The sequence below is a fragment of the Moschus berezovskii genome, chromosome 17, assembly GCF_049115385.1.
Source record: "Moschus berezovskii isolate FMDL1 chromosome 17, NW_MosBer_1.0, whole genome shotgun sequence".
NCBI classification, from domain to species: Eukaryota; Metazoa; Chordata; class Mammalia; order Artiodactyla; family Moschidae; genus Moschus; species Moschus berezovskii.
The window spans coordinates 56,404,929-56,425,403 of NC_142476.1; the positions used below are offsets into that span (position 1 = coordinate 56,404,929).

General features: G+C 38.3%; 1 protein-coding gene across 1 annotated transcript in view; it reads right to left on the reverse strand.

The window, feature by feature from the left end:
• The window catches only part of RGS7 (regulator of G protein signaling 7), a 475,042-nt gene that overhangs the window by 66,421 nt on the left and 388,146 nt on the right, over nucleotides 1-20,475 (reverse strand). The window contains exons 5-9 of the mRNA XM_088845061.1: nucleotides 18,506-18,612; nucleotides 12,061-12,112; nucleotides 3,088-3,152; nucleotides 1,690-1,766; nucleotides 1,502-1,583 (exon numbers count right to left, since the gene is read on the reverse strand). Of these exons, the coding sequence (XP_088701187.1) occupies nucleotides 1,502-1,583; nucleotides 1,690-1,766; nucleotides 3,088-3,152; nucleotides 12,061-12,112; nucleotides 18,506-18,612 (383 nt within the window). The remainder of the gene's footprint in view (nucleotides 1-1,501; nucleotides 1,584-1,689; nucleotides 1,767-3,087; nucleotides 3,153-12,060; nucleotides 12,113-18,505; nucleotides 18,613-20,475) is intronic.

The following is a 20,475-nucleotide window of genomic DNA, read 5'->3' on the forward strand; positions in this document are numbered from 1 at the left end:
TTGAATAAGGGAAATGGAACTAACAGCTTCAGGGTGGTTTCTGCCTCCAGGTTTCTGCTCTTTGGGAGGACTTTCTAACTGACCATCTAGTGAGGGGTACAGCAGGGGCCCCCTGGAGAACATTCATATGTGCCTTGCTGTGCGGAGAAACAGGACTGGAGACTACTCACAACGGTTAGAGAAAAAAACAACTTGTGAACAGCTTCTGCTTCCAACAGGGCACACAGAAAGCATGGAACTGGCTGAGTAATTCCTGGGCGACTGAACAGGCAAGTGTGTTGAGGTGGGATCAACATAATCTGAGAGTTTGCTGTGGAATAGACGTGGGCAGAGAAGGGGATCTGGCATGGAGCAAGTCCTCTTGAGTTGTCAAGAGGATACAGCTCATCAGATTTAAACTAGGCGAGAGATGGGCCGTCAGATGTCCAGAAGCATAAAGTGGACGAACATGAGAACATATCTTATTAACCAGCTTCTAGAGATGGCTTAAAACAAGCAAAAATCCTACTTTATGTCCTTGCAATACTTATGCATGTGACCTCACGATCCTTTTTACACCATGAGCAATAAAACTCAAGCTGAATTTTGAGACAGTTAGGTCTCAATTCTATTTTTTGTGAATTCAAAAAATTCCATGTGAAATCTGATGGTTAAATTAATATCTAGAATTTAAATATATATATAATTTTAATTTTAATCATATATATATAGACATGTGTAAACAAACCTTTGGAAAACAGACTTATTTTGGCCAGTTCCCACAGGTAGTTGAGAGGAAAATTTTAAGGTATTCTCAAAGAATCTTGATTCATCTCTTGCTGTGATCCTGTTATTTAATAATACTATATAAATATCATTCTCTAGGTCTGTGTTTAAAGATATATGCTCATAACCATTTTTTAACTCCTTACACAAAGTTTTCTGGTATTAATCAAGGTTGTTTGTTATTTGTTACTCTGACTCATATGGTTTAACATTACTATTAGTATAACATCACTATATAAGAAAACCAGCTAAGTTATTGCATGTAGATTCAATGACCAGTTACATCATTAGAAGTATGAGCTGAGCTGAAGCAGAGCCACCTAAAATGTTTTCATTAAACCTGACATTCAAGGCAGGTTATTAGTAGGTTTTGAAAAAGAAAAATTAGTGGAGGAACAACATTTTAACTCATACTTTTACTATAAATCCAGAAAAAAATGTAGATTGAAAGCCATGCAAAACCACTTTGTTGCAGACTCTTTCCTTCAAGTGTATGAAAGTATCAAGCACCTCAGAAGCAAAAAGTGAGTATGCAAGTAATGTCATGTCAGAAAAATGCAGTCTTATAAATTAAATATTATACTATTGAACTCTAGTCACTTTATATAAAAGTGGCACTCTTCTCCTAAATTCACCAAGACTTCGGGGGGAAAAAATGGCGTTACTACATTCTTCCTTTACTTTCCAAAGACTGAAATTATGAATTCAGACAATGTTGGTGCATGTGCTTGCTCACCACAGGTCTGTGTACATCCCAGAATGCTCTCTCTTGACTATCAAGGATCTTCCTTTCAATCTTGTCTCTCTTCTTGTCCACTCTGTTAACATCACAACAATGAATAATAAGCAGTGTTAACCACAGTGCCTCTGTGGACAAAAGGCCACAACTTGAACAAATCTTCCAAAAGACTCACAAGGACTCACTTTGCTTGTGCTTCTGCTTGCATAAAAATGAACTCCCACTTCCGGGCAAATGCTCTCTGTAGCCTGGCCAAGCTCTCCTGTAAAATATACCATGGAGAAGACATTCTGGAGCTCAGTCTTACTATGCCCCCTTCTACTTTATCTACCACATATGAAAAGTGAAAGTAGAAATTGCTCAGTCGTGTCCAACTCTGCAACCCCATGGACTATACAGTCCATGGAATTCTCCAGACCAGAATATTGGTGTGGGCAGCCTTTCCCTTCTCCAGGGACTCTTCCCAATCCAGGGATCAAACCGAGGTCTCCCGCATTGCAGGTGGATTCTTTACCAGCAGGGCCACAGGGAAGCCCAAAAGCGATCTACTTCTGCCCGGTTGTACCATATGTACTTACCAAGAAAACAAACCAGAATTTCTTGGTGTAAGTGTACTTGGAATGATAAGTCATGCTCACTAAATGCAACTAATCCTCAAATTAACAGTCATAGAGGACATAGGAAAGCCTATTACAAACATCAATATTAGCAAATATAACTAAAAACCCAAAATACTAAACTTACATTAAAAAGTGTTCAAGAGTAATCCATTGGATTTTTCTCTGCCCATTTTACTGAACAAGAAATCAGTACATTTCTACTACTGATTCAATAAGTTTATCTGGTTTTTGAGAAAAATGTAAACCTTTGGCCCCCTACTACCCATGTACAGATAGTGCTTTAAGTTTAGTAAATCAGAAGATAGCAATCATCTGAACAGATTACCTGGGTCAATTTAATCTGCTGATGGTGACCAATCTAGATTTTGCAAAAACCATTTTCCCAGTGTAAACGCTCTTTAATTCTCTAAATTTGGATATCTTCATTATATATAGTATATATATGTATTATATATATATGTATACACATAAAGATTTTGGGCTTCCTGGTGGCTCAGTGGCAAAGAATCTGCCTGCCAATGCAGGAGATGCGGGTTCGATCTCTGGGTCAGGAAAATCCCTTGAAGAAGGAAATGGCAACCCACTCCAGTATTCTTGCCTGGCATAAATCCCACGGACAGAGAACCCTGGAGGGCTGCATTCATGGAGTCACAAAGAGACACGACTTAGTGATTAAAAACAAATGACAACATACATAAAACTTTTACATTAAAGTCAATTTTAGCAAATAATATATACTTCCTACTTCTTCCCCGAATTTGTGTGTTTAGAATTTCATCATCATCACCATGAATGATGAGAGGAAGTAAGCAAGTAAGAGATATAGTAATTATGCTGTCCCTCCCTGGAAATCTGATCTCTGAGGTTCATGAATGTAGAAAGTTCAGAGTGCCCACAAGTGACCATAGGCCTTATTCTTGCTCATCTTATACCTTTCTTTGTCAGGAAGTCCTTGGTACTTACAGCTTCATAGTCGGCCAGCTCCAGCCTTGCTTTGTTTTGCATTGTTCTTTTGCAGAGGTAAACCGCTGAAAGGGGGGAAAAACACAATCATTTCTTGCCTGTTTATTTACACTGAGGCACTAAAAATAAAAAATAGAGCATTATAAACCAAAGCATATTGGTCTTTGTCATTTTTTCCCAAGTTGTAAATTTCTGATTTTATCATTTTTTTGGACAAAACGAATAAGCTGTAACATCATTACTGAAACTCAAGTGAAGAGAAAGTGTTAGTCGCTCAGTGGCATCCAACTCTTTGTGACCCCAAGGACTGTATCCTGCTAGGCTCCTCAGTCCATGGAATTCTACAGACAAGAATACTGGAGCGGGTTGCTAGTCCCTTCTCCAGGGGAATCTTCCCAACCCAGGAATTGAGTCCAGGTCTCCTGAATTACAGGCAGATTCTTTACTGTCTGAGCCACTCAAACAGAGTGGTAATTTAAAGAGGTGTTATAAGAAAACAGACATGTTTAGAACCTTGGTAACCGTTTCATATATCATTAAAAGTTCTCTCAGGGTGCTGTACTAGCCTCTAGACAGGATTTAACCTCCAAAAAGCACTTGGCAACTGCTTAGTCACGTTCCAGTGATTCCATCCTATGAAGTTCCTCTTGACCCATTTTAACTCCAAGGCATTTCATCTGGTGGTTTGAACTGAACAGTCAGTCAGCTGGGCAGAAGAATTCTAGGTCCTTCCTATAAACTAAGCAGAGATGCTGTTCCTCCCCAGCTGGTAAACTACATCTAAAAGAGAAATGTTTATGATGGCTTTGCAATTCTGGCCCTTTGCCTCCCATTTCAGGAAATCAGCCTGAGGAATAGTACTGGAGCTTGACAATCAGCATGGGGATTTGAGAGTACAGGGTGTTATCACTTACTTTTATTATAACAGCTGCCCAAAGCTTCACAAAGAATCCAAGGAGCAACAGTATGAGACTGAGCAGCCTTGGAATACTATTTCTAGGCTTGAAGAGAAACTTCTTTAACAAGAACCTGACACCTCAGACTTAGCATGAAAGCATAGCTCAGGTCAGTCACATAAAACATATCTTGCCAGAATTTGTTCTGTAACAATGATAGAAATTCAAAGGCACAGCACATTTGTTTTTATTTTGTTGTTGTTCAGTGCTAATTCATGTCTGACTCTTTGCAGTCCCAAAGACTGTAGCCTGTCAGGCTCCTCTGTCTGTGGGATTTCCCAGATAAGAACACTGGAGTGGGTTGCCATTTCTATCTCTGGGGGATCTTTCTGACCCAGGGATGAAACCTGTGTTTCCTGCATTGCAGGTGGATTCTTTACCACTTAGCCACCAGGGAAGCCCCACAATTGGTATGAGTTGTGTTTTAGTCCTTAAGTCGTGTCCGACTCTTGCGACCCCATGGACTGTAGCCTGCCAGGCTCCTCTGTCCATGGGATTCACCAGGCAAGAATACTGGAGTGGGTTTCCATTTCCTTCTCCAGGGTATCTTCCTTCCCAGGAATTGAAGCCAGGTCTCCTGCATTGCAGGTGGATTCTTTACCAACTGAGCTACAAAGGAAGCCCCACATTTGGTATATGTCCTTAATAGCTGAGAAAAGTAGCAACTATTCAATATATTATTGAAAGTCTTTACTGAATGCTCTGCTAAGTTAGATATCAGCAATCTTCTATTTATCTCACTTTTTCGTGCTTTGGAAACTTGGCCCATAACTTATGACCTTGACTGGACAAATCCTGTCACTATCTGGAACTCAGCTGCCTCATCTTTAGCTGAGACGGTCAAATTGGATGACCTCTCATGTTCCCTCCAGCTCTGAAATTCCATCACTGGATAAAGTCATGATTTAACACTGACATGGACATTCTGAGTCAAGGAAGAGTTGAAGGGCGTGCAATTGCTTTTCTTTTGGAACCTTGTCAGGTGCTCAAGTTTACTCTCTGACTTCACTTTCTTCGGGGTTCCCACAAGAGCTTTTGTCTAGTGTGATTTAAAACAATCTAAATCTCCTTCAAAGGGGACGACAGAGGATGAGATGGTTGGATGGCATCACTGACTCAATGGACATGAGTTTGAGCAAGCTCCAGGAGATGGTGAAGGACAGGGAAGCCTGGCATGCTGCAGTCCATGGGGTTGTAAAGAGTCAGACATGACTGAGTGACTGAACAACAACAACAAAATCTCCTTTCTGTTAAGAGAATGCAGAAACAAAATAATAAAGTCCCCACACCCTCTCCGTGCTCAAGGAAAATGTGAAATCAGACATCAAAATTTCTTGTTAAGCAGGTTTTAATTAAAAGAAAATAGATTTTGTGGCCAATCACTTGGACTTAGAAGTAGCTTTCTTTTAGCTCTATGCCACAAAAAATTTCTATTATCTATCCAGAAAGTCTTAGGATATAGAATATTTACCTCCTAGAGTATGAAGTTTCTGTTAACTTCCCAGGCCAAGAAAATTTCAAAGACCAAAAACTGACGAAACAATAGTCTGCATCTTACCAGCCACTCTATATTAAAATAATCTAAAATAATGCCTCTGTTGCTGATTTGTGTATTCACTAAGAATGTTTTTCAGCTTTAATTGCTAGACTTGAGAAAACTGAGTCTTCATGAAATAGTATCGCTAATTCGTAGATGGACTGCAGCATGCCAGGCTTCCTTGTCCTTCACCATCTCCCGGAGCTTGCTCAAACTCAAGTCCATTGAGTCAGTGATGCTAAGATCTTACTTTTTTGAATGTTGAGTTTTAAGCCAGCTTTTTCATTCTCCTCCTTCACCTTCATCAAGAGGCTCTTTAGTTCCTCTTCACTTTCTGCTATTAGGGTAGTGTTACCTGCATATCTGAGGTTATTAATCGTTGATAGAGGCATCAAATATCTTCATTCCAGATTGTGCTTCATCCAGCCTGGCATTTCACATGATGTACTCTGCATATAAGTTAAATAAGCAGGGTGACAATATATAGCCTTGATGTACTTCTTTCCCAATTTTGAACCAGTTTGCTTTTCCATGTCTGGTTCTAACTGTTGCTTCTTGACCTGCATACAGGTTTCTAAGGAGGCAGGTAAGGTTTGCCTATTAGTGCTTACTTATATTCTGACTAATTGTAAAAGACCCTGATGCTGTGAAAGATTGAGTGCAGGAGCAGAAGAGGGTGACAGAAAATGCGATGGTTGAGTAGTATCACTGACTCAATGGACATCAGTTTGAGCAAACTCTGGGAGATAGTGAAGGACAGGCAAGTCTGGCGTGCTGCAGTCTAGGGGGTCACAAAGAGTTGGACATGACTTAGCGAGTGAACAACAATATTATAAATGATCTCATTTATATGAGATCGTTTTTTTTAATTTTTAAATTTTCCCTTTTATTCTTTGATCATCAAAAAGTCTATATAAGGATTGTAAGCAGTCTTTTATTTTCATGGCCACCACAGTTAACTATTTTTCTTTAGTAAAACTTTAAATGAAATAAATGTGCTTCCTGTAGTTATTAAGCCTAAGCTAAATGGGAAATTTGGTTGTACACTGACACTGTCAAAGCCCTTTTTATTGTTGTTGTTTAGTTGCTACGCTGTGTCCAACCCTTTTACAACCCAACAGATTGTAGCCTGACACTTTCCTCTATCCGAGGGATTCTCCAGGCAAGAATACTGGAGTGGGTTGCCATTTTTTCCACCAGGGGATCTTCTCCACCAGGGATCAAACTTGCCTCTCTTATGTCTCTTGCATTGACAGGTAGGTTCTTTACCACTGAGCCATCTGGGAAGTCCCAGAACCTTTCTACATAGGTTAAAGATCCTCAAAACATCCTGGAGGAAATAGAGCATTGGCTGAATATTTTAGGGCACAAATCATCATTTTGCAAGATAAGGCAAGTTCTGGACAATTTTCATTATTAAATTGTTAAAAGTTCCTTATGTTGAGAACATGTCTGCCTTTCTGCAGTTGGCATACATTGGTCTCAGTTGCCCCTAGGATGAGATGAGTGAGGCATTTGCCTACAGGGTAAGTCAAGAGAGTGCCAAATTACCCACTAATCAAGAAAATAAATAATACTTTAATGTAACGTATCGGAGAAGGCAATGGCACCCCACTCCAGTACTCTTGCCTGGGAAATCCTATGGACAGAGGCACCTGGTAGGCTGCAGTCCATGGGGTCGCAAAGAATCGGATACGACTGAGCAATTTCACTTCCACTTTTCAATTTCATGCATTGGAGAAGAAAATGGCAACCCACGCCAGTGTTCTTGCCTGGAGAATCCCAAGTACAGTGGAGCCTGGTGGGCTGCCGTCTATTGGGTTGCACAGAGTCGGACATGATTGAAGCGATTTAGCAGCAGCAGCAGTTTAACATATGCAAAAATAAAACTGCAAAAAATCTACAATGAACAAAATATAAAAGTATTCAATAAGGACATGTTCCAACAGGGCCAGGATTTGGGTGAAGTGAATGAAGTGAGTCATAAAAGTATAGCATCAACTCCTGTCTTTACTGGAAATTTCAATTTCTTGAGGTCCATGTCCTATTTGAACACTGGAGACTGCACCCTTAAAAGGAGCCAGATGAAAGATATTGGTTGATGTGTGTTCATCTGCAGGAATTTCAATGTGCATTGTTTGCTTTTAATATCAGTGAACTTCCCATCTCTCGCTTCTGTTTGAGTTTTCTACCACCACTACAGCCTCTACTTCTTACCACAGTTCTCTTAAAAACTCCCTTGGGTCTTGGCCTCCAGCTCTCGTTGCAATCCTTTTATACTAGATGATTCTTGATGTAAATACACGGGAAATTCATTCCTGACTCCATTTTAATTGGATTGGATTATTTTTTTGTACTTGGGTGAAAAAATATCAGAAATCTCACACAACATAATTTTCAAAGAATAGTGTTTTTTTTTCATAGCCCTTTAGTTCATATTGGCTTGTCTTAGTAACTAAACACGATCAATATATTCTATTTTTCTACAAAAGCAAGGTAACCATGGAAAAGTGTTCCTCCATATAAACTGGCTTATAGATGCTTATGTTCTGCAGATGCTTTCCAGTAAGTTTAAATTGGTGATGAAAACAGACATTAGATATTGACAGAATATAAAAAGCATTCTTCAAATCTTCTTTAATCAATAAGTTATTGTCTGTCCCAAGCTGTTTCAGAAAAAACAGCTAAGTAATCACTATTATTGGAGCAGGAAATGGCAACCCACTCCAGTGTTCTTGTCTGGAGAATCCCAGGGACAGGGGAGCCTGGTGGGCTGCTGTCTATGGGGTCGCACAGAGTCGCACACGACTAAAGTGACTTAGCATCTAGCAATCACTATTATTTCTGTTGGACCTTCCAACCCAACTACAGCACCAACATCCTCTGTATAAGAAAGTGTTCATGCTTTATAAATGTTCTTTAAACAAACAGTGATGGGAAATTCAAAGTTGGATAATTTGAATCGCTTCTATACTTGTACGTAAAAAGAAAAATCACAGAAGACAAAGCATCATTGCCAACGGAGTAGTACAGTGTCTGAGATCATTATCATTTCACTTTCTCTTTGTCTATAATCTTTTACTGAATATTTATTTTATTGTTCACTTGTATAATAACACACTTGCATATTAATCTTCACTTGTATAATAAACCAAGCAAATGAGACATAAACAGGTATATGTTTATTCAGGGGGAAAAAACAAACAGAATAATAAAGACTATGCCTAATTTTAGTTAAAAATTAAACTCTCTCCAGGTTTGGGAGAAAGTTTAGACAATGACTCTCATTAAATGGACTCTAACAAGAGCTAATGTTAAACCGAATGACATTAATAATTTTGAGATGACTGACTTTGAGAGATGTCCCATAAATTATTTTCTGTGTAAGCCACGCCATTTTCTCGTGTTTAGCACTAAAACATTAATCTATCATGAAGTCTTGAAATATGAACTGCAATTGTAAACACTAACATATTTATGAAAAACACAAAAGATGTATTGAGAGAACGTAAGAATAAGAATTTGCTTTTATGCAAGGAACAGGGAAAGTGTATCTGTCAGTAAAAAATAATGACAAGCGAAAACAATTTTGGTGCATTAAGTATGAGAGGAACAATACTAGTTTTATTAGGCATATTAATTTTGATTCATTCAACAATTTTAGAGAGTCAGTATTTTTTTTTTTTTTCTTGAAGAGCAAGCAGACAGGCTTAGAGATGTAAGAAGTCTTGCCCAAAGTTACACAGTTGGTATGTCACTGTGACATACCATCTGAGTTCAGGTCTGTCTGCCTCTATCACCTGGGTTTTTCTCCATGAGCTCCTTCTCGGATGTCCAGGTGTTTTCTTTGTCCAGGTGTTACGCCATACTCTTTGGTGAAATAATTCCTAGGCACCATCCCAGGTTAGAACTGGACATGGAACAACAGACTGGTTCCAAATAGGGAAAGGAGTACATCAAGGAAGTATATTGTCACCCTGCTTAAATAATATACAGAGTACATCATGAGAAACACTGGGCTAGAAGAAGCACAAGCTGGAATCAAGATTGCTGGGAGAAATATCAATAACCTCAGACATGCAGATGACACCACCCTTATGGTAGAAAGCGAAGAACTTTCACTCTTGATGAAAGTAAAAGAGGATAGTGAAAAAGTTGGCTTAACACTCAACATTCATAAAACTAAGATCATGGCATCTGGTCCCATCACTTCATGGCAAATGATGGGGAAACTGGAAGCAGTGACAGACTTTATTTTGGGGGCTCCAAAATCACTGCAGATGGTGACCACAGCCATGAAATTAAAAGATGCTTGCTTCTTGGAAGAAAAGTTATGACCAACCTAGATAGCATATTAAAAAGCAGAGATATTACTTTACCAACAAAGGTCCGCCTATTCAAAGCTATGGTTTTTCCAGTAGTCATGTATGGATGTGAGAGTTGGACTATAAAGAAATCTGAGTGCTGAAGAATTGATGCTTTTGAACTCTGGTGTTGGAGAAGACTCTTGAGAGTCCCTTGAATTGAAAGGAGATCCAGCCAGTCTATTCTAAAGGAAATCAGTCCTGAATATTCATTGGAAGGACTGATGCTGAAGCTGAAACTCCAATACTTTGGCCACCTGATGCAAAGAAATGACTCATTTGAAAAGGCCCTGATGCTGGGAAAGATTGAAGGCAGGAGGAGAAGGGGATGACAGAGGTTGAGATGGTTGGATGGCATCACCAACTCAATGGACATGAGTTTGAGTAAACTCCAGGAGTTGGTGATACAGCGAGGCCTGGAGTGCTGCAGTCCATGGGGTCACAGAGTCAGACATGACTGAGCGACTGAACTGAACTGAACAATCCCAGGATGGACAAAACACTCCACAAAGTTCCCCAACTCAGATATACCAGTCAGAAAGCTGTTTTGTTTTTTTTTAGTAACTTCTTTCTTTAAGAGTCTCAGTTTTAAAGAATGTGTACCCTGAAAGTGTTAGTCACTCAGTTGTGTTCCACTCTTTGCAGTCCCATGGACTATAGCCTGCCAGGCTTCTCCATCCATGGGATTTTCCAAGCAAGAATACTTGGAGTGGGTTGCCATTTCTTTCTCCAGGTGATCTTCCCGACCCAAGAATTGAACCCGGGTCTCCTGCATTGTGAGCAGACTCTTTACTGTCTGAGCCACTACGGAAGTATACCCTGTTGTGTACCCTGGATGAAAAAAAGCAACATTCCCACCACTAGAAAATAATCATCTATTCTATTAACTGTTAAGTACTCTGGTTTTTAGATTGTTTTCCGTAAGTTATGTTAGTTTGAATTTTTGGTTGGCACATGACCACCTGGATGAACTATGAAATCCAAGTTTGACAAAAATGAGGGATGATTTCATTGGTTTTTTATGGATTTTCCAATGGTTTTCTTATCAAATGTCTTTCCAGGAGGCAAAGAAAGCCAGATTGCTGTTAAGTTTCTGTCTTTGAATATGCTGGCCCTTTCTCTGCCTCAAATGCCTTCTCTGCCTTGTTTCCTGAAAAATTTCCCCTCTTTTTAAAATTCACCTCAAATGCTCTCAGTTCTTTTGTGAGATCACTCTGGAAACCCTCAAAGTAATTCTCTTATTCTTACAACTTCCATCTATTTTACATATACCACTATTAACATTCACTAGGCACTTCACAGCAACTTCTTTTGTGTAATTCTCTTTTCTCATCTAGCCTATGAGTTACTCAATAGTGTTGATAAAGCCAGAGTCTCCTTCTTATCCCAGCACCTACTACGGCCCTTGGCATTGGAGCAAATCCTCAATAAATACTCGTAAAAATGACATTTAAAAACCATACAGTATTATGTTTGAAAACTGTAGCCTTCAGGAAAATGTAAGAAGCAGCACTTATTAGGAGCCTGTTTCCTTGAAGAGTTTAATTAAAATCATGGTTGTTGAACTGAGTTCATTTGAAGTAGACTGAAGTTGATTCACTAGGATTGAATTTCCTACTGTATCTTTTCTCTTGTTTGCATTTGGCCTTTCATGTTTAACAAAACCTTCTGCTAACAGAATCACAAGATCCCTCAAATAATAGTGAGAAAAGTGCAGTCTGGAAGGCAAGGGACTTACTACAAATCATAGCTAAATAGAAGAGGTGAACAAAAATGCTGGCTCTTTGAGCCCCTTTGTTACTCTTTCCAGTAGACCAATGTGGTGCAGAAAAAAATAAAATAGTCCTTTTAGGTTTATTTATAGCTCTTTAATCTATTCAAAGGAAAAGTATTTTTTTTTTTAATAGTCACAGGAGACACTATAACATGAAATACGCTGCCACCAGATTTGGTGACTTTCCAAACAAGGTCATTTATAAATTCAATGTTAGAAATATTACTCCCATATTGAAATTTTTAGGATTCTTTTCTCAGTGACCAACAATAAAATGCAAGCATGTGTTCATCCATACATAATGGTACTGTCAACAATAAAATGAGGAGATATTGCACTGACCATAGTCTGTGTTTTCCGGCTCCCAACAATTTGATGGCCAAAAATAGGGTGTCTGTGGAATGAAAAGAAGTGGAACTTAGGTTAAACACATGAAGAATTAGTGAGGCTTCTGGTTTATGAGCTGTGTTTATCTTCAGCAATCATCCAGAACAGTTTGCTAACAGTGTGCTTTATTATCTAGAAAAAAATACTCAGAGAGGCACTGTAACGTTTTCCTTTTAAATTTACTTTGCTAATCAACTGTTCAGCCTCTAAATAAGTACAGCATGTATATAAAACAGTGTACCTTTGCTACAGTTGCATGTCATCTGATATAAAGGGAAAAGGACTGATTACATTATTTATATAGAAGTGTAAATCCACAAAGACTGAAAGCAAAGTATTATATTCACTAAGACTCATGATGAAATAAGTTTATACTTAGCAAATTATTTTTGTTGATTCATGTATTTCATCATTGCCCTCCATAGATCCAAAAGCCAACCATCAGAATCTTTCCTTAAGATGGGCAAACATTTGCCTGGCTCTATTAATCATATAATGCAGTTCTCAACATTATCCAGCTAGATTAAAACAACTTTTCTCCTTCACTTTTAAAAACATTTCTTCATAGAAACACTTACTGCTCTAAGTTTTTAAACCGCACAAGTCAGAGTTCATTTTTTAAACTAATATCTTAATTGACTGCTTAACAATAGACATATATGATTCTGTGAAATTCTAGAAACTGACTGATGAAACTATAAAGAAAATGTCTGATTGAGAAAACCAATTACTATCATCAGCAGGCTATATTTTCTGATAGGGCTTTTCTAGCCCTGATTGCTGGACATGCTTGACTCCAAACCCTGAGCAAACTCCATGACTATCTGTCTGTTCTTTCAAATTGTTCCTTGGATGATGATGGCCCTGGGATTCAATGGAACAGTCACTGCAGACATCAGACTTGTGGATTTGATTATATTTATTTGTCAATGACATTAACTATCAGATTAACAATCTGTGTGTAGCAAGCATATTTAGTGTAATCTCTGATTGCATACATGCATGCTCAGTCACTTCAGTCCAGTTCAGTTCAGTCACTCAGTCATGTCCGACTCTTTGCGACCCCATGAATCACAGCACGCCAGGCCTCTCTGTCCATCACCAACTCCCGGAGTTCACTCAAACTCATGTCCATCGAGTCGGTAATGCCATCCAGCCATCTCCTTTTCTGTCGTCCCCTTCTCCTCCCGCCCCTGATCCTTCCCAGCATCAGAGTCTTTTCCATTGAGTCAACCTGTCGCACGAGGTGGCCAAAGTATTGCAGTTTCAGCTTTAGCATCAGTCCTTCCAATGAACACCCAGGATTGATCTCCTTTAGAAAGGACTGGTTGGATCATGTCCAATTCTTTGTGACCCTAAGGGTCCTCTGTCCATTGAATTTGCAAACAAGAATACTGGAGTGGGTTGCCATTTTCTTCTTCAGATGATCTTTTCAACCCAGGGATCGAACCCACATCTCCTACCTCTCTTGCATTGGCAAGCGGATTCTTTGCCACTGCGCCACCTGGGAAGCCCAACCTCTGATTACCGGTTTGATAATTCTGCCTGCTAGGAGAGGGATTCTCAAGGAGGGGAAAAGGGTAATTGGGAGAACTTTTTGAATCTCTGAGAGAGGGTCCTTCCATACTGTTCAGGACTCCCAGGGGATTTGATTCACCTGCTACACTTTCTTGGAAATTTCTCCAGTATCATAAAGAAGGCTGCTAATACCAATTCTGTATATAGGTGAACAAATTTAGAGGGTAAAAGATTGAAGCACTAGATAAAGGGGGATATCAAGGCTTTATACCTCACCCCCTCATTGGCAAATAAATTCACTTAACCCAATTTGAGGGCAAAATTGGGTCACTATTCTAGGGAAGCACAGAGAAACAAAATAGAAAAAATCTTCTTCTCACGCAGGCTGCTAGTTTTTGAGATACTTCTCAGAGAATGCATTATTCCCTTTGGGTTGCTTCTTTAATTTGGGGGATGTGTATGTATGTGTGCATATTTATTTAATTTAAAAAATATACACTCTAGTCAGACTGGTCAGACACATAATTTTTTATTCTCAAAACTACAAGGAATGTTTTCACCAGTATTCTTACAATTTTTATTTATTTTTCTATCATTTATTTAGTGAAAACTCCCTGACTGTAAAAATAAATAAATGAAGCTATTTTATCCTGTGATATTATGTGGAAAGACGTTTCCAAGTCTTCCAAGGAGATCAAACCAGTCAATACTAAAGGAAATCAACCCTGAATATTCATTAGAAGGACTGATGCTGAAGCTGAAGCTCCAGTACTGTGGCCACCTGATGCAAAGAGCTGACTCACTAGAAAAGACCCTGATGCTGAGAAAGACTAAAGGCAGGAGGAGAGGGAAGCACCAGAGGATGAGATGGTTGGGTGTCTGGCATCACTGACTTCACGGACATGAGTTTGAGCAGGTTCCAGGAGATGGTGAAAGACGAGGAAGACTGGTGTGCTGCAGTCCATGGGGTCGGCACATGACTGAGCCACTGAACAACAACAACATTAAGTGGAAAAGGCATAAAACTAACACTCTTCGCTAATATCGCAATATTTTTTTCTAAGAAATATATTTTGACTTATAGTAAAAGACAATTTCTTCCCCAGATGGTTCTAGTGGTAAAGAACCTGTCTGCCAATATAGGAGATGTAAGAGACATGGGTTTGATCCCTGGGTCAGGAAGATCCCCTGGAGGAGGAGGTTGCAAGTCACTCCAGTATTCTTACCTGGAGAATCCCACGGACAGAGGAGCTTAGTGGGCTACAGTTCATAGGGTCACAAAGAGTCAGATATGACTGAAGTGACTTGCACAGCACACAGCACAAAAGACAATTTAAATAATAACAAATCTTATAGTTTGCTAGAATTTAAAATTTTACTTTCACAGTTCAACTAGACTTTAAGACAATTTAATGTGTGAGTTTCTTTGTTTTTCAGAGTTGGGTTCTTTAGCTGTGATTAAACAGATCCAAAACTGTCTAGCCATCGCTTAGTAATCTTTGGTAAATATACTAATGTGACGAAAGTCATGAAAGTGACATGGATAATCATGCCAGATCTCAATTTCAGTTAGCTAAGGAGAATAATTAGACAATTACAAGTTTACAGTACACACAAAAATCACATGAATGAAAAATTGAGGCAAATTTACATATTACAGCATACCAGTGCAACTGTTTGTCTCAAACTTATGCCCCAAAGCTTCTTCAAATTCCTAATGATGGCCAGAATCACAATCATTTCCTGGAGCAATTATAAACACAACATTGCAAGCTTCCTAGTTTAATTCATGAATTTTAAAATCTTTCTGTGGAGTTGAATTTCAATTTAATGTAATAAAAAACTTAATGCTGCCTGGGACCAATGCAAAAATAGAAGCATATACCTTGAACAATAATCTGTTTTCTATTTCTAGAGCTGTTCAAGTATAGACTAATTAATGCCTTGGTAGACACTGTAGCAGGAATTAAATTATCCCTGATTTTGGTGGGGTTTCTCTTGTTTGCTTTTAAAACCTTGGTTTTAAGATTGTATGGTTATTAGATTTACAAATATGTCCTATTTATATCCTATTGTGAATGTGTGTATATGTCATTAAAGTATTTAACATTAATTCATGTAATTTAAAAATTATCTGTCATCTATTGGAAGGACTGACGTTGAAGCTGAAACTCTTAATATTTTGGCCACCTGATGTGATGAGATGACTCATTTGAAAAGACCCTGATGCTGGGAAAGATTGAGGGCAGAAAGAGATGGGGACGACAGAGGATGAGATGGTTGGATGGCATCACTGACTCGATGGATATGAGTTTGAGTAAGCTCCGGAAGTTGGTGATGGCCAGGGATGCCTGGCGTGCTGCAGTCCATGGGGTCGCAAAGAGTCAGACATGACTGAGCCACTGAACTGAACTGAGCTGATCATCCATTTAGGTATATCAAACTGGACAATCTTCTGCCTGTACCTAGAAGTAATGTAATAAGTTTATCATTTGCACTCATTCTTTTGCTCTGTTGTAAAGCTCTTTAAAAACTGTATTTCCTTTTCTCCAGAATGTGGAGTGTCCATTCTCAGCTTTGTTCATCTCTGCCCATGAACATGATATTAAAGTTTTTTCTGCCTACTAACTTTATTCTGAGAATGACAAGAGCAGAACTCTGCTCTTGATTACAAATTATACTAACAGCTCAGTTGGTAAAGAATCTGCCTGCAATGCAGGAGACCCTGGTTCAATTACTGGGTTGGGAAGAACCCCTGGAGAAGGGAAAGGCTACCCACTCCAGTATTCTGGCCTGGAGAATTCCATGGACTGTATACTCCATAGGGTCACAAAGAGTCGGACAGGACTGAGCGACTTTCATTTTCACTTTCACTTTCAAGACATCACTACTAATTTTCAGCCATTCCTCAGCTAGTTGGTTTTGAGGGAAAATTTTGAATTCGATAATTGTCAAGAGACATTATATTCAGAGCTTCCCAGGTGGCGCTAGTGGTAAAGAACCCAGTTGCCAGTGCAGAAGACATAAGAGACTAGGGTTCAGTTCCTGAGTTGGGAAGAATCCTCGGAGGAGGGCATGGCAACCCACTCCAGTATTCTCGCCTGGAGAATCCCATGGACAGAGGAATCTGTTGGGTTACAGTCCATAGGATAGCACAGAGTCAGACATGCCTGAAGTGACCTACCACGTACACACACAGATTACATTCAGTGCCTCCCTTACAGATATATTAATCTTATACATAGATGATTTTACCTGTAAATTGACAGTGAATGTGGATAAAAGTTGGTATTTAATAAAAAATATCTTTCATTTAGAATTTGTTAAAAAAAAAAGTTTTAGGCCTAATGTTTACTTTATAGTCTGTATATGAAAAATTCATATAAGAAAATAAGATTTTATGGAAAATATAACTCTGCACTACGAAAGTATCTCATTTAAAAAAACAAAAAGTATTAGTAGCACATACAAAACTTCTTTTCTAATAATTTTTATTCATTAAAATGCTAACCTTAGGACAACAAGTTATTCTAACTTAATATTAAGCTATTTTAAACTATTACTTTAAATTTAACTGTTCTAAGGATAAAGCTTCATTATTTTATAATTAGCTTCCAATAAAAATAAAAAAAAAAGAAGCAAAAAAATAAATAAAATAAAAAAAAAGACTTTTAAAATTAAGTGATCCAACTAATTTCAATCGCTTGAATACTTAGGTCAGTATCACAATTTCAGGAGATTGCATTATTTCCTAGCTATTCAGTGTAAAATTCAATGATTATTTCCTTGGATAGAAGTGTTCTGTACCAGTGAGAATATTCTAGAAGGACAATGATCTTTGAGAACAACTTTTTTCAAAACATATTTCCTCTGTTCTCAGTTTCACCAAGCAAGTCCTTAGGTACTCAAGTCACTTATTTAATCAATAACTCAGAGCTAGTGAGAAGAATGCTCCAATATCTAAAAGTGGGATACGGGAAGAATCCTCTGAAAGTACCTAGGGCTAGAGTTTGAACTCTGGCATTATATGTGCCTTAATTTTACAGGCTGGAATCCACTAGTCAGTTACCAACGAAACATAATGTCTAATGAAATGTAGAATACACTTCAGGTAAATCATCGTAACTCAAGTGTCAACTGTGTGCCTAATGACCAAAATTGGAGTCCACAATCATTTCCTTAAAGTTTATTCTTTATAGATATTTCATTTGAAAATGACCTAGAATAACTGGTGTCAGTTCATAAGTTATCTAAGATGGCCTCCTGAGTATACACACGCAAAGCATCATGCATGTCCTTCACAGACTTTTTCAGTCACCAAGTCATTTCCAACTTTTTGTGATCCCATAGACTGCAGCACTCTAGGCTTCCCTGACCTTCGTTATCTCCTGGAGTTTGCTCAAACTCCAGTTCATTGAGTCGGTGATGTCATCCAACCATCTCATCCTTCATTGCCCCTTTCTCCACAGACTTACAGAAGGTCTCAGACATGCAGAGGATATGTATTTATTAGTTAATTCTATCCTGGAGCTTCAAGCATTCCCATGACTGTTTGCTTGGACTGTAGATGGCTCTGGATGACACAGGGTCCAGAGTATAACAAATTTAGTTACCATCTCTCAAACTTCCTTCCTAGCAAATAAATATAATTTACAGATGACTCTCTCATCTTCCTGAATTCCACTGTCACTCTGAATTTTTCTCAAACTTTTTATATTAAATAAAACTTCAATCATCACACAACTTAGCTTTCACAAATCATTAACTAATTAGATTCTAACTAGCTCGTCAAAGTAAAATAAGTCAAGTTTCAAAATTTCTGTAAAAAAAATGAAAATTCAGACATATTTTTACTTTTAAATAATACTTTTAATAAACTTACTTGGAACCGGTAAAAGGTGCCATCATCCTTGAGTGTGAGGACATGATCCGAGATTGGAAAGAAGTAGCCATGGGCAGCCATTAGCGTTCCCAAATGGAGTGCCTCCACTAGGTCATGAAAACAAATGGAAAACACATATATAACTCTAAAACTGTTCATTTATAGGCATGTAGAATTTTATCTTGTTTCTTTTGAGCACATTCCTCCATTGGAATACTCAGCATCCCAGAAAAGCCCGTCTTTGTATTTCTTTCAGCTCTTTTACATAAGGTACCAAGATGGTTCTGCTTCCTGATAGTGACCACAATGACCAACAATGCATGTGACCAGACCGTGAAAACATAAAGCTACGGAATGTTGAAACTGATGGTCTTTCTGTAATCAAAGATGACAAAATCAAATCTGCTTCCTTCATTTTATAGATGTGACATGTCTTGCTATGTGTTAATAATCTTCCACAAACAAGTATATTTGGCATTTACATAGCACTTTAAACTTCTAAAAAGTTCTCATTTGCATCATTCCCCATCCTGTAATATGACTATCCAATACTATTAGCAATTTTTCTAATGACATGGATCATTACTAGAAAATGTTAATAGGCAATGTTAAGGCATCTAGAACAATTTATACTGCACTAAGTGAGCCTGCAGTCTGTGGTTGGCTAAACTGCTCTAGCTTCTACTACTCTATATACAATATTCTAGACATGGACTATGTAGAGATTTATATGACAATGAAAACATTATACTTTCCCAGTAGTCTGAGAAATAGTTGGAACATAATACTGTAATACTCACACTCCTTCTACAGCAGTCAATGGTTTCTCCCAACAAAAGGAATAATAAAATTTGATCACTAGGATTATTACTGAATTTGTGCAAGGACAACATAAAGTTTGCTAACTTGAAGCTTAGAAACTATGGAACTATTCAGGATAGCTTTTTAGTCCAACATAAGCATATATTTATATAGAAAATAAAAAAGTTAGGTTTATTGATTTGTTTGTGTATCTTTAAGGTGCAATTTTCTGGTGGCTCAGATGGTCAAAAATCTGTCTGCAATGCAGAAGACCTGGATTCAATCCCTGGCTTAGGAAGATCCCCTGGAGAAGGGAATAGCTATCCACTCCAGTATTCTTTCCTGGATAATATATATGCCTGGCAGGCTACAGTCCATGGGGTTGCAAAGAGACAGACACAACTGAGCAACAGACACTTTTTTACATTTTAATGTGCAATTTATAGATCTAGTTCTATTTTTAGGTAAACAGCTAAATGATTCTTTAACTCTAGGATTCTAACAGAATATCCAGGACTATGTGTATCTCTATCTCCGTCTGTCAATCACAGGTAATTTTCACACTTCAGCTAGTTCTGAGTCCCTAAACTGCTTGCTATGGCCCATCTACCTAAGCATAAGAATCTCTTCCTATCCCCTTCCCATGTCTATATTGGCTAATAATGAAATAATTGTTAAATTTATTTAACCTGTAGTTGGGTACTATAGTGCCCCTTTTAATATTATCTAGCATCTTGCAAAATTTTAAGTGGTAACTTCTACCTCTGGCCTCCACTCTACCGTTCTTGTCAATAAGAAACAACAATTGCTGACCACCCTCTTTACCATGGGCCTAGAAGACTGTTATTAAGTGACCCAGTTATCTTGTTTGCACACCCAATCAATTACACACCTCTCTCCATAGAGTGTTCTTTTTCTACAAAGGAGGATATTTCGTCCTTTATGCATCCTTTTAGTTCAAAATCAAGATCTTCTCAAAGTCTGCTGCTTATAGGTATATACTCACATATTCTGTGATTCTCATTAAAGCACAGAAGGTAGTGCTATATGATGGGAAGCACAAAACCTTTGGAGACACTTTTTAGCTTTTGTTACTTACATTCTCTGTGCCTCTTCTATCCATTAATACAGGTAGTAAACCCACACTGCACAGCTCATATGAAAATCAA